This window comes from Sminthopsis crassicaudata, chromosome 2 (assembly GCF_048593235.1).
Source record: "Sminthopsis crassicaudata isolate SCR6 chromosome 2, ASM4859323v1, whole genome shotgun sequence".
NCBI lineage: Eukaryota > Metazoa > Chordata > Mammalia > Dasyuromorphia > Dasyuridae > Sminthopsis > Sminthopsis crassicaudata.
In genome coordinates, this window is record NC_133618.1 from 159,017,452 (window position 1) to 159,030,649 (window position 13,198).

The 13,198-nt window shown below is 35.0% G+C and overlaps 1 protein-coding gene across 3 annotated transcripts in view; it reads right to left on the reverse strand.

Annotated features, from left to right (window-relative positions):
* RIN2 (Ras and Rab interactor 2) overlaps positions 1-13,198 on the reverse strand; it is a 233,937-nt gene that overhangs the window by 57,727 nt on the left and 163,012 nt on the right. For 2 of the 3 annotated variants that reach the window (XM_074287754.1, XM_074287755.1), the window contains one exon: positions 515-615. In XM_074287754.1, coding sequence (XP_074143855.1) covers positions 515-615 — 101 coding nt within the window. Of the gene's footprint in view, positions 1-514; positions 616-6,834; positions 6,901-13,198 lie in introns of those variants that run through there. The other variant, XM_074287756.1, reaches the window with a different exon arrangement.

The following is a 13,198-nucleotide window of genomic DNA, read 5'->3' on the forward strand; positions in this document are numbered from 1 at the left end:
CCAGATATTTCTATCACTGCTGCTGCTTTCTAAATCATTTCTAGCAATACCAGTCCATGTCCCGTCCTATTATTGGTGAGTTAACAATTTGGCTTTGGCAGATTATTTCAAGGGGACCATCAAATGATCTCTTTTGATTTATTATGAACTGAAAATAAAAGACTCCCCTTTGTGCTGTCCTCTGTGCAATGATAACAGCCAGACTTAGTTCTAATTAGCTTACAAAGGATCTCTTAATTTCTTCCCCCCAAATGAATGTCAGCTGAATACTGTAAAGGTAATTCAATATTTCTTTAGTACCAATGCCAGCAGGAAGCAAAGTTCAAGTGCAGGTAGGACATTCAAAGCAATTTAAACAAACATACAACTTCCATTCATAAGCCACTCCTACCTCCGAGGACTAATAAAGCTGTATGGTTCCCATGGAACACAAACCTCAACTCTCCTAACTAAAGCAGTTCATCTTGCCTTCTTTATTTCTTCCCCTCCGTGAATGAAGAGATTTGGGAGTCACCTGGGTATTTCAATGGGTTCCAATCCATCTTCTAAGCTGACATCTGTCTGTACCATCTCTTGTTTCAGTTCTCCGATCTCCGAGGCGATCGTGTCAATGAGCTATTCAAAGACAAAAATAGTATGACGTCAGAAAGTGGAAGGGGCGTGGACCTAAGGCTTGGCCACGTTTTAGTAACTTCAATAGGAACTAGAGATTACAAATCTTTTTTTTTTTTTTTCCTTTCCCATGGGCTATAAGAATTTCCTCTAAAAACCAAGGGACAGAGCAAGCTTTAACCGAGAAAGGGAAGTTCTTAAATTTCTTTGGCTTTGTGCTAAGCTGCATGGTGAATTCTTTAAAAATCAGTTTTGTTTTTCAGTAAGAAAATATAAACATTTTTTAATTGTAGTAAATATATTTCACATCATACTTTGTCAAAAGAAAGATGGAATTTAATTTTCTTTATTATGACTGCTTAAATTCTCTTATTTCAGAAAGGAAATATTTAAAAATTAAGTGCAGTAACAAAACTTCCTTTGACTCACTGTTTCATGATTAACCTCTATAATTTTTGGCCTTTTCCTGAAGACTGAAATATATCTGTCATGGAATTGGGGAGATGCTCACATTGAGAATATAATATAAAGTATATGGGATAAAATAGAACATCTACAAATCTCATGGAAAACTTATATGAGGAATCTCTCCAGTGAAAGTGGTCTCCTACTACTTCTCCAAAATCAAGGGCCTCCACAAAAGGATGGATAAGAAGTAAAGAGGATTCTCATTGGACAAGATATGGGTCAGACTAGATGGTCTCTGTGCCGTCTTCCAACTATGAGATCCTATGATTCTCTATGACTTTTTGTTTGAGACAGTGTATAATAGAATGTGGGACCTGGAATCATAAAAACCTGTGTTCAAATCCTGTCTTAGTTTCCTCATCTGTGTGAAAATAAGGGCAATAATAAAAGTCATCAATGGGATTTTTATGAAGATCAAATGAGATAATATAAGTAAAGCACTTGGTAAACCTTAAAGTGGTATGTAAAAGCTAGCTTATTACAATTCTGTTGGCTTTACAGGTTGGGCATCAATGCTTGGGGAGGATCTCTCCCTCCTTCCTTGCCTCTGTATCTCAGAATCTTCGAGAGCTGCAAGGCTGAGCCCAAGTGCCAACCTCCTCATAACAATCAATAATCAAGTATATGTTAGCTTTCTTTACTTGGGTAAGCACCCTGGGATAGTAAAAAGCTTGGATTTAAAATTAGGAAGATTTAGCTTCACATATTGCCTCTGGCTGTACCCAGGGCAAAACTTTTGATTTCTCAATGCTTGAGGGAAGTCTTTATGTCTATAAATTCTAGAAAAGATGTGGACTTGCATTGGTAGAGAGAAGTCTACCAAGAGATAATTACATCTAGGAGTTAGCTTTATAAATGAAATAATAGTCCCAGCCTCAATCCTATGTAAAACTGTTCATGTAACTGTTCAAAGTAGTAGAAATATAAAGACAAAAATTAATACTATTTTCCAAGGAACTATCCAAACAAACCAATATGTATACATGTACATATATACACATACATATAAATATATACATATACATATATAAGGTAGATAGATATATTGACTAAATCTCTGATTTAACAGTTTCTCTACTAGTGTATCTCTTCTCAAATTTATAATCTAAAATTTGCTTGGGTCATTGAGAATTAAGTGCCCTACCCAGAGGCTTCTTGTAGCTGATAGGTATCAAAGGAAGGAATTCAAACTAGGTATTGAGTGATTTAGCAGCCAGGTGTTCTACCTATTAGACTACTCTGGGTCCAATTTCAAGGTAATTGAGTGAGGAGGAGCCACTAGCAGGGGGAGGGGACAATTTAAGAGCCAGAGTTTATGCTGAGCTTTGAAGGAAAGCAGGGATTCCAAAAAGTGGTAGTGAAGTCTTCTCAGATTCTTCTCCACTCTCCACCTCACCCTCTTCTCAAATGACTTTTTATTATACATATTGTTTCAAAATTAGTATTCTTTCAGCAAATAAATAAATAAAATAAAAATTGGTCTCCCGTTGCATCCAGGACCATCTCTAATTATCCTGATCCAATTCACTTGCATGTCATGGCATCACCTCCCTGATGGTCCTCTTCAAGAACAAGGGACAAATTCTTTCAGTAGAATCTTTTATCTTTTGATCTCTAATGTCTAGAATACTATGCCCATAACACCTTTTTTGGAATTAAGGTGGCAGAGTGAGATTTGATCCAAGTTCTTTTCTACTTCCAACTCCAATATTTGCACCAATATACCATTCAATGACTTTACTGTAATCTCCCACGTTTTAAATTTCCTTTTCAAGTGACAATAATAAAGAGGGCAAGAGATGAAAAGAAGACAAAAAATTAAAGGGAATGAAAAAAGATGAGACAGAAGAAAAGGACATGTCAACAAAAAAGTCGAAAGGAGGAGGAGGAATATATGTAAACATTCACCAAAATAAACAGGTTTGAAGAGGACAGAGATGAGACAGAAGAAAAGGACATGTCAACAGAAAAGTCAAAAGGAGAAGGAGGAGTATATGTAAACATTCACCAAAATAAACAGGTTTGAAGAGGGCAGAGATGAGCACAATGTCGTTCTTGTGCTAAATTTAATATATTCTTTTAAAGCCCTCAATACATACTTATATATATATTTTTAAAACTGTAGTAAAGATTCAGAATCTCATATGCAATTCTTTATTGTCATAATTAAAAAACCTAGTAGGGCATACACTTTCTTTAAATGAGACTCTATCATTATTAACAATGGCACATGTACATTTTGTATATCAACTGCATAGTTTTACATTTAATAACAGATCTACATTTATGTGTATCTTTAACATATCCTGGATATTACTTAACTTCTTTTTGTTTTTACCTTTCCTATCTATCCCTATGATTGAGTTCAAAGTCCACCAGACCACTGATTAGTCCTGTGACTAAGCAAGTCACTTAACCCGGTTTGCCTCTATTTCCTTATCTGTAAAATGAACTGGAGAAGGAATGGCAAACCACTCCAGTAGTTTTGCCAAGAAAAATCCAAAGAGAATCACAGTCAGACAGCATTGAAACGATTCAATAAAAAATTTCATGGGGATAATTTTATCTCCCAGGTTGTTGTGAGGATCAAATGAGATATTTGTAAAGTGCTTAACATAGTGTCTGGCACACTGTAGGGGCTATCATATAAACACTAGCTATTATTATGAGCATGTAAGTGATTCAGTGGATAGAATGCTAAGCTTGGAGTCAGGAAGATTCCTCTTTGAGTTCAAATCTAGCCTTTCTAGCAAGTACAACCTGGACTTAACTCTGCCTCAGTTTTCTCCTCTGTAAAATGAGCTGGAAAAAGAAATGGAAAACCATTTCATTATCTTTGCAAAAAACAAAAAACTCAAATGGGGTCACAAAGAGTTGGATAAGACTGAACAATAATTATTATTACTTATATCACCTGTATAAATTTCTACAGTTCACACACAGTTTAAATGACAATCTATCTAGTCATATATATGTTTTGGTTTCCATACTTTTACAGAACATCACATATAAAAATCTTCATAAACAACAGAAATGAGTAGAGTTGTTAACTGGTATTTTAAACTACCCTACCAGCCAAGTTTAGACTAGCCTTGAGATTCTTCCCTAACCTTTGGAAGACCAGACCCTAGTTTGCATTTCTGAGAGAAGCTTGCTACAATACCAGATCTTCCAGATTCTAACCTAGCTCTGAAATACTTAGATCTTTTGCTGCTTGTATCCTGCTCTGTTTTTTGTTTGGGCATCCTTCCCTACGGCACTTGTATTCTTGTTGAGTCCTTTCAGTAGGGTCGTATCTGGGTAATTGTGATCCCATTTGGGGTTTTCTTAGTAAAGATATTGGAGCGATTTGCCAGAATAAAAGAAGGATAGCGTTAGGATTAGGAAGAAAAAAAGGATAAAAGAGATGAATGCTGACGTGGCCCAAAGGTATGGTCTCTATCTCTTCTCCATTCTTAGGAATGGTGGCACCTGCCTGCAAACCAAATCATATTGACTTGAGGCAAACCAATGAAATCCTGAGATAAACTTGCTAGTTTCCTTTGACACAGGACGAAGTAACAAGATAGTGTAGGAAAAAAATAATAATAAATTTGGCTTTTTTTTTCCCCACCCCATGTTTCACTCATCTCTACTCTGGTGATTCCATCTCTTTTAGACTCCTCTCTAGCAAAGTGTTATTGCTTGTTAAGGTTAAAGTATTGTTAAGGTTATTGCTATAGTGAAGACAACTGTTAAAGAATTAGGAATTCTGATCAGTTCCCAGGTAACTCTCAATAAGCCTCTCCCAAGAAAAGTGGATCATCAAAAATCTCATCACCAGATCAACAGACTCAGTTTCTGATACTTTACACCTAGCCAACTCCCTCGGGTTGCCTCTCCCCTCGAAAGGGAAGGTTAGGGATTAGAGCAGTAAAACTCCTCCCAAAATCTACCTTTAGGGCTTGGAATTTACCGAAGTTTCTGGCCAACAACTTTCTCCAGCAGCCGCCAGCTGCAGGGTTATAACCTGAGGGAATGTCATTCCCAAACACATACCTATCCCCATCCTTTTTGCCCCTTTCACTTTTTGTTTTGTCTCTACCCATTACACCATAAGCTCCTTGAGGGCAGGAACTGCTTATTTCTTACTTATATCTCCAGTACAAATGTTTTAGTAAAAACTTATTGAATGGATCATTGTAAAGACCAATCTCAAGACTAATGATTGTACAGCAACCTAGCAGACAGATAAAAAAGACTAGGTGCAGAATAAGTCATCACTTTTTTTTTTTTTTTTTTTGACATAGTCACTGTGGAAGTTTTATTTTTATTTTTTATTTTTTTGCTTGAAAAAAAGATTTTGTGTTCCCCCCTCAATTAGTGTGTGTGGTGGGAGGAAGGGTCAGAAATAAGAGGGGGGAAGATTTTTGCTGATTGAAAAAAATATATTTTAAAAGGTTGTTTGTCATAAAAGATGGCACAATGATTTTTAATCAACATCACCTCTCCCATCTCCCCTAGTACCTAGGACAGTACCTGAAAAACAGTGAATAATAAATGTTTATTGATTAATCAGATACCTCTCCTCTCAACGTAGTTGCTATTAATTTACTCTCATAATAAATTCCCACCTTTCTCAAGGAAAGAAGGCTTTGGTTTTGAGACCTTCTTATTCCTTTAGGTCTTTACTTCCAGACAAGTTGTCAAGTCAAAAAAACAAGCATTTATTAATTTTACTATATTAATATTAGTACAGGTAAGGCATTGTGCTAAGTACTGGAAAGACAAAGAAAACAAAAACAATAACTCCTCAAACAAAAAATACTACTCCAAACTCCAAACAAAATAATGGTCCCTGTTCTCAAGTAGCTCATAATCTAATGGGGAGGGAGACCAGAGAGACAACATAAATAAACTGGAGGTATCTTAGAAGGATGCCACTGATGAGATTAGAGTTCAGAACCAAATGATGAGATCTGACAGCAGATGATGGAGTTCAGCCAAGTGATGAATTCACAAAGACATTCTTTGCCAAAAGAAGCTAAGGACAGATAAAGAGGGGAAATAGACATCAGGAATGGAAAATATGAAATAAATCTGAGAGCAGATAGTTAGCAATAAAAGGTTTTTTTTTTTTTAATTAACAATTAACAATGAAAAGACAAGTTCACCAGTAGAATTCACAATTAACCAGAAGAAGGGGAATATGCCGTAAGGTGTGAATATGCTGTTGATTGGCAGGCGAAATACAAAGAAGAATTTAGAACCCTAAAAGAATTACTATTATGACAGAAACCAATCATATTAAAATAGTTATTAACATTAAAAAAAAAAAGTTCATTGACTAGAGGTAAAGAACTCTGAATACACCATTTCTTGCACAAAGGAATCATTAATGTTTGTTTAATAAATTAATGACAATTTTTATCTTCAGAAATATATATATGTATTTATTTGATAGCATGCCTAGATCAAATCCAAGAATGGTAAAATCAAATCAAATGAAACTTTATGTTCACAAGAACTTAAGGGTGAATAGGACTGATTGAATGAAGTCTTCTCAAGTTTGTGGGACTGGGCTGAAGTCACATGATCTTATATAAAACTTAAACCTTCCCCAGGTTGTAATGCCTTATTGTATATATAGTAGCCCTTAATATTTGAATTAAATTAACTTGATTTCAATTCAATTGAATCCCAGACAGAGCTGTCAAGAATGACCCAAATCTCTTCATTTCTAAGATCTAACATTCCTTTCTCTCATGGTCTTACCTCTTCTTCCAGCTTGAAGAAGTGATGCAATATCTGTTGTTTGACTGTCATTACTTTCACTTCCACAGAGAAACTGAGCTCCTCCACGAGAAAAACTTCTCCAAACTCCTCCCTCCTTTAAAGTATCTGCCAATGGCCTTCTTTCTCTAACATTCAGCCTAGCTGTTCCACTTTTAGGCAGTTTGTCTATGATTCATTTCCATTTAAATTAAGTACTTAATCAGTAGGAGTCCATAACTCAAAAATTCCTAAAATCCTTTTAACACAACTAGAAGAGAGGTAGCAAAGTCCTCAGACAGAATCCTCAATTCATCACTAATCACCCAGTTTGGGCTAGATCTGTACTGAGCCCTGAGGATACAAAAGCAAGGGCCTCACATTCTCAAGGAGATACAAATAGAACTATCCAACTTCGATATAAGGCAATCTATCCATTCTCCTAGAAACTAATTTGTATGTACTTTTTGTATATTTTGCATTTATTTGTATAAAAATTATTACCTCTCTTCCTAAAAGACGGACTATTTCATTTTTGTTTCTGTCTCTGGTACCTATTGCTCTTGGCAATAAGATACTTAAAAATGCTTATTGAATTGAATTGGCTCAAAGAGAGAGAGCAGCTAAAAATTGGGCAATAATTTGAAAGAAATGCCACCTAGGATGAGCCTCAAAATATTTTAAAAGGGGGAGAGATTTGAAGAAGGGAGAGTTCTAGACACAGGGAAGCTCACTTATGTGAATTCTCTATATATTTGAAATTTATGGAGGGATATGGAATATGGAGGGGAAGAAATAAATTTGCCTACTATGAGCCAGGGATGATGTTAAGCAATTTATAAGTACTATCTTCACAGTCACGAGAAGGGGGTGCTATTATTATCCCTATTTTATAGCTGGGTAAACTAAGACAGAGATTGTCTAATAAGTGTCCGAAGCTGGATTTGAACTCAAGTTTTCCTGATTTCAGACCTCAAACTCTGTTCACTGTGCCACCATGCTACATTAATTAGGAAGGGAAAAAGTAAAGAGTCACTTAAAAAATCCCATAAGCTTTTCTTGGTTTCTTGAGATATGTATGAAAAGCAATACATAAAGAGTAAGGTTGTCCATAGCATATTTTATACTGACAAAGAAATGATGGCAATCTAAAATGTTTCCCCTACATTGTACTTGTATATTAGCTGGATCTCCAAATCTTGAAGATGAAACTCTGAGGCTGTTGTTTCAGTAAGCAGTCAGCTATTAGTCAGAGGAGATGAGAGCCTTTGAAGTCACACCCTTCCTTGTCAGAACCTCAGGACTGATCACTGAATCATATACCACACCTTTGTTCAATATGGTTTCATGTATTTCAAGTAGTCTTATAAACTTCTCAAAGGCACAGATATATTTCTGCATTCCATAGTAACTATGTACAACACACTTTGGTGAACACGGATTGCAAGATAGTTGATTATTTGAATTTGTATCCTAAATCTAAACTGGTCACAAACCACTGGGTCCAGAAATAGCCATCTTCTATTTTCCATTGCCTAGCAAAGTTCTTGGCACATTGAAAGCCCTTAATAAAGGCTTGTTGGGTGACTGAATATATTACAAAAGGACTTCGGTAGCCCTCCCTTACACATATACGCACACAAAATTCCATTCCTCCAGAAAAACTTCCCTCAACTACTGATGTGTACTAACATTAATTCTAAGAGGCTTTCTTTCCTTGATGGAAACTAGGGCACACAATTAAGGCAGGAAAAAAGAAAAGAAAAGGAAAAAAACCAAAACTCTGTTTTAGAGAACAGAGAGAGAATACTTGTGCTTAATATAAAACTTGTTGATTAAGCAAGATCTACATGCTTGTAACATTCCTGCTGTTATCAGTTAGTTTGGAAAAGAAAAGAAGTACAGCTGACAGAATATAGTCTTTACACCAAGAGTGTGAGAAAAGTCAAATGGTGCTTCTAAAAGTGATCTAGGAGGCCTTTGATTTTCTCTCTCTCCTGCAAGCTTTCCTATCTATATCTATTGCCTTACATCCCAAAGAGATCTTAAAAGAGGGAAAGACACCCACGTGTGCAAAAATGTTTGTGGCAGCCCTTTTTGTAGTGGCCAGAAACTGGAAACTATGTGGAAACCCATCAATTGGAGAATGGCGGAATAAATTGTGGTATATCATTGTTCTGTAAGAAATGACCAACAGGATGATTTCAGAGAGGCCTGGAGAGACATATCTATTATTTCACTTATTCTAAGTGAAATGAGCAGAACCAGGAGATTTTTATATCTGGGAACAAGATTATATGATGATCAATTCTGATGGATGTGGCTCTCTTCAACAATGAGATGATTCAGACCAGTTCCAATTGTTCAATAATGAAGAAAGCCATATACACCCAGAGAGAAACCTGTGGAAACTGAGTGTGGAGTACAACATAGCATTTTCATGCTTTCTGTTGATGTTTGCTTACATTTTGTTTTCCTTCTCAGGTTTTTTTTTTTTTTTTCCTTTCTAGAGCCGATTTTTCTTGTGCAGCAAGAGAACTGTATAAATATGTATACATATACTGGACTTAACATATATTTTAACATCTTTAACATGTATTGGACCACCTGCCATCTAGGAGAAGAGGTGGGAGAAAAAGGGAAAAATTTGGAACAGAAAGTTTTGCAAGGGTCAATGTTGAAAAATTACCCATGCATATATTTTGTAAATAAAAAGCTTTAATTAAAATTTTAACATATATATACATATATATATATATATATATATATATATATATATATATATATATATATTGCCTTATAAGAAACTACTTTTAAGAAAGCCCAAAAAATGATTAAGTGGATTGGTAAGAAAATTTATTTTCTCAAACTCTGAAGAGTACCATCATTTAGAACTTATTAAGGAGATGATATGGTATCCTGTCAACCTTGAAAAGAAAATTTCAACTTGGAATTGATTAGAGATGGGGGTTCCTCTCCTTTACTTTGCTAAATGATGAAGCACATAGAACACTGGGCCTTGAGGCAGGAAGTGTTCAATCATTTCCTACTCTGTGTGATCCCTTTGGAGTTTTCTTGATAAAGATACTAGAGTGGTTTGCATTTCCTTTTCTAGCTCTTTTTACAGATAAGGAAACTGAGGCAAATAAGACTGAATGACTTGCCCAGAGTCACATAGCTAGTGTAAAGCTGAATTTGAATTCCGATCTTCCTGCAGGTGAGCATACTAACCACTTCACCACTTTGCTGCTCCTAACTCAGAAAGACTGAAGTTCCTATTCAGCTTTAAACATTTACAAATTGCATGGCCCAATGGTCATATTGCTTAACCTCTCTCAGTCTGTTTCTCCATATGTAAAATGGGGATAATTAGCACCAACTTCCCAGGATTGTTACAGTGATTTATAAATTATCTGGCACATAGTAGGTACTTAATAAATTCTTGTTTTCTTTTCTTCCTTCTTTTTCTTCATTTTCTTTTTTTTCTTTAAATATTTTAGTTTTCCAATTATGTGTAAAAGCAATTTTCAATATTCATTTGAAAAAAATTTAAGTTCTAAATTATTTTCCTCCTCCCTACTCCTTCCCCATAATTGAGAAGGCCAATATAATAACATGATAATTACATCTAATTCAACTAACAGGAAATTATCTTATTGAGTTAGGAAAAAAAAAAATAACAAAGTTCATCTAGAAAAACAAAAGTTCAGGAACTTCAAAAAAAATGGGGAAGAAAGATGTAAAGAAAGCAAATTTGTAATACTAGACCTCAAACTACATTAAAAGGTGAGAGCATTGTTGGAGTATAAAATGGATAATTTTGATCATTTCAAATTAATTTTTTCTTGCAAAAATAAAGCTTCTGTAGCCAAGAAGAGGAATACAGAAAATTGGGGGGAGAGGACTTCACAGACAATCTCTCAAATAGAATATAATTGGATTGGTATATTGTTCTGGTGTAGTAAATGATGAGCTGATTGATTTAGAAAAACATGGAAAGATTTGGGCTTATGAAAAATCCACTTTCAGAGAAATAGATAACAAATATAAGTAAGTATAGTTTAGTCTTAAATATATGTGATGAGTACATATATGTACATATGTGTATCTTTATAGATATTTATGTATATATACATAATATATGCTTAATTATAGCCTTCTTAGGTGGTGGGAAGAGAGAGAGAAAAAAAAATGTACAAAATTACAACAAAAGAAAGCCTATAGGGAAGCAAAGAAAAGCTGAATAGCTTTAAAAACAATGTGTAGTATTTATTATATAAGTTTTCTTGAAATGAAAATTTCTTGCTTTATATTAAATCCTGTCTTATGTTCTGCTGTTTATTTTTTTTTTTATTTTATAAGTATAGTTTTTAAAAGTAAAAAAAAAATTATAATCTAATTTGGCTAAATCAGATATATAGAAGGTCAATGGTTTGGAAATCAATTGCAAATAACACCAAGCAAAAGAGTTTGAACTTTTTATAATAGGTAATTCTGATGTTATTCAGTCATTTTCAGTCATGTCTGATTCTCCACAACCCCATTTGGAGTTTTTTTTAGCAAAGATACTAGAGTGCTTTGCTAATTCCTTCTCCAGTTCATTTCATAGATGAGGAAATTGCAGTAGAACATGATTAAGTGAGTTGCTAAAATTCACACAACTAAGTGTCTAAGGCCAGCTTTGAATTTAGGAAGGTTGGTCTTCCTGACTGCAGGTCCAGCCATTCTGCTATACTGCTGTCCCATAGTAGGTAGATAATAGAGAACAAGTCAAAACTTTTGAGAAAAGTGACATTATCAGATCTATGTTTAAAGATTATTCTGACCCCTAAATGAAAAGTGAATTGAAAAGGCAAAAGTATAAGGGACTCTGCACTTTTAAAAATGGGTACCTACAAAAATAGCATTATTCATATCATTTTACAACATCCAAAATCTCAATGATTGACCAGGAGTGTTTTTGAAAAGCCACACCCACATTAAGTCACTTTCATATGCTGACAGAAGCAATTTATATTTTAGGGCTTTAAGAGGACTGTGTTTTAAAGCTAACTATGTCTATCCTGAGCAGAATTTAAAAGAGAACCAAAAGGATGATGGCTATCCAACTGTTCAAGAAAACTATTCATCCATGTTCACTGATCACTGAAATTCACCAAATGTGATTGCAATTAAGACAATAATTTCATCTTCTTCCTACATTAAATCTACCAGTACTCAATAAGTGATTGAATTTTGACTTGGTCTGTCCTTTGTTACAGGTGCAAATTATCAATGACAAGTAGGGGGATAACCAGAAGCCAGAAGAGAATGAAAACAAATCAATTTTTTTGAAAAATCCTGTACTGATGTACTATCACTAGAACCTGAGGCAGATAAAGAGATAAGACCTGAGCTCCAGCCTAAAGAAGACTATGGTCCAGTAGGGATAATATGAGTGCATTTGAGAGCAATGGAACACTAGTAATTAAAATTCATGTCACTCTGGATAAGTTATTTTCTCTGGCCTTTAGTTTTTTCCTCTGTAAAAAGAGGAAGCTGGACTAGATCATCTCTAGTATTCTTTTCTAGTTTGTAATCTCCAATCTTACATATAATAGATTCTCGATAAACGTGAGCTGAATTAAACATGTAAGATAGTCACTGGAAGGGGACATCTTCAGTTGTTTTGATCTATATCTGGCCACTGGACCCAAATGGCTCTGTAGGGGAAAGTGAGGCAGGCAGGTGACCTTGTATAGCCCTTTCTGAAATAAATACAATTCACCTGCATGTCATGATATCACCTTCCTAATGTCATGTCCTTGTGAAGAAAGAAAGACAAATAATAATAACAAAGAGCATGGGTAGATATTCTACAAAAGAATGAGAGAAAGCCAAGCAGGAAGTCCAGGTTTAGGAAACTGTCCAAGCAATGACATTCAGATATATATCAAGGTCATGCAGTGTCACTTAAACTGGGAGGCACAGGGTATGCTTGAAAGAACAATAATAGCTAACATTTGTAAGAAATTAGATTTATGCCAGAGTACATTCAACCCAGTAACTGGGAAGCCTTCAGAAAAATCATTTCAAAAGGCTAATTTTCTCCTTTTTACAAAAATTAGTCAACAAGCATTTGTCAATCACTTACTATGAGTTGGATGCTATGCTAAGGCTGGATTTATAGAGACAAAATTGAAGTACTCTGCCCTCAAGTAGCTTACAATCCAATGGGACAGTCTTTTTATGTATGTGTGTGGTTAACTGTAGAAATATATTAATTTATACTTTAACATATTTAACATGTATTGGTCAACCTGCCATCTGGGAGAGGGGGGTGGGCAGAAGGAGGAGAAAAATTAGAACAAAAGGTTTGGCGATTGTC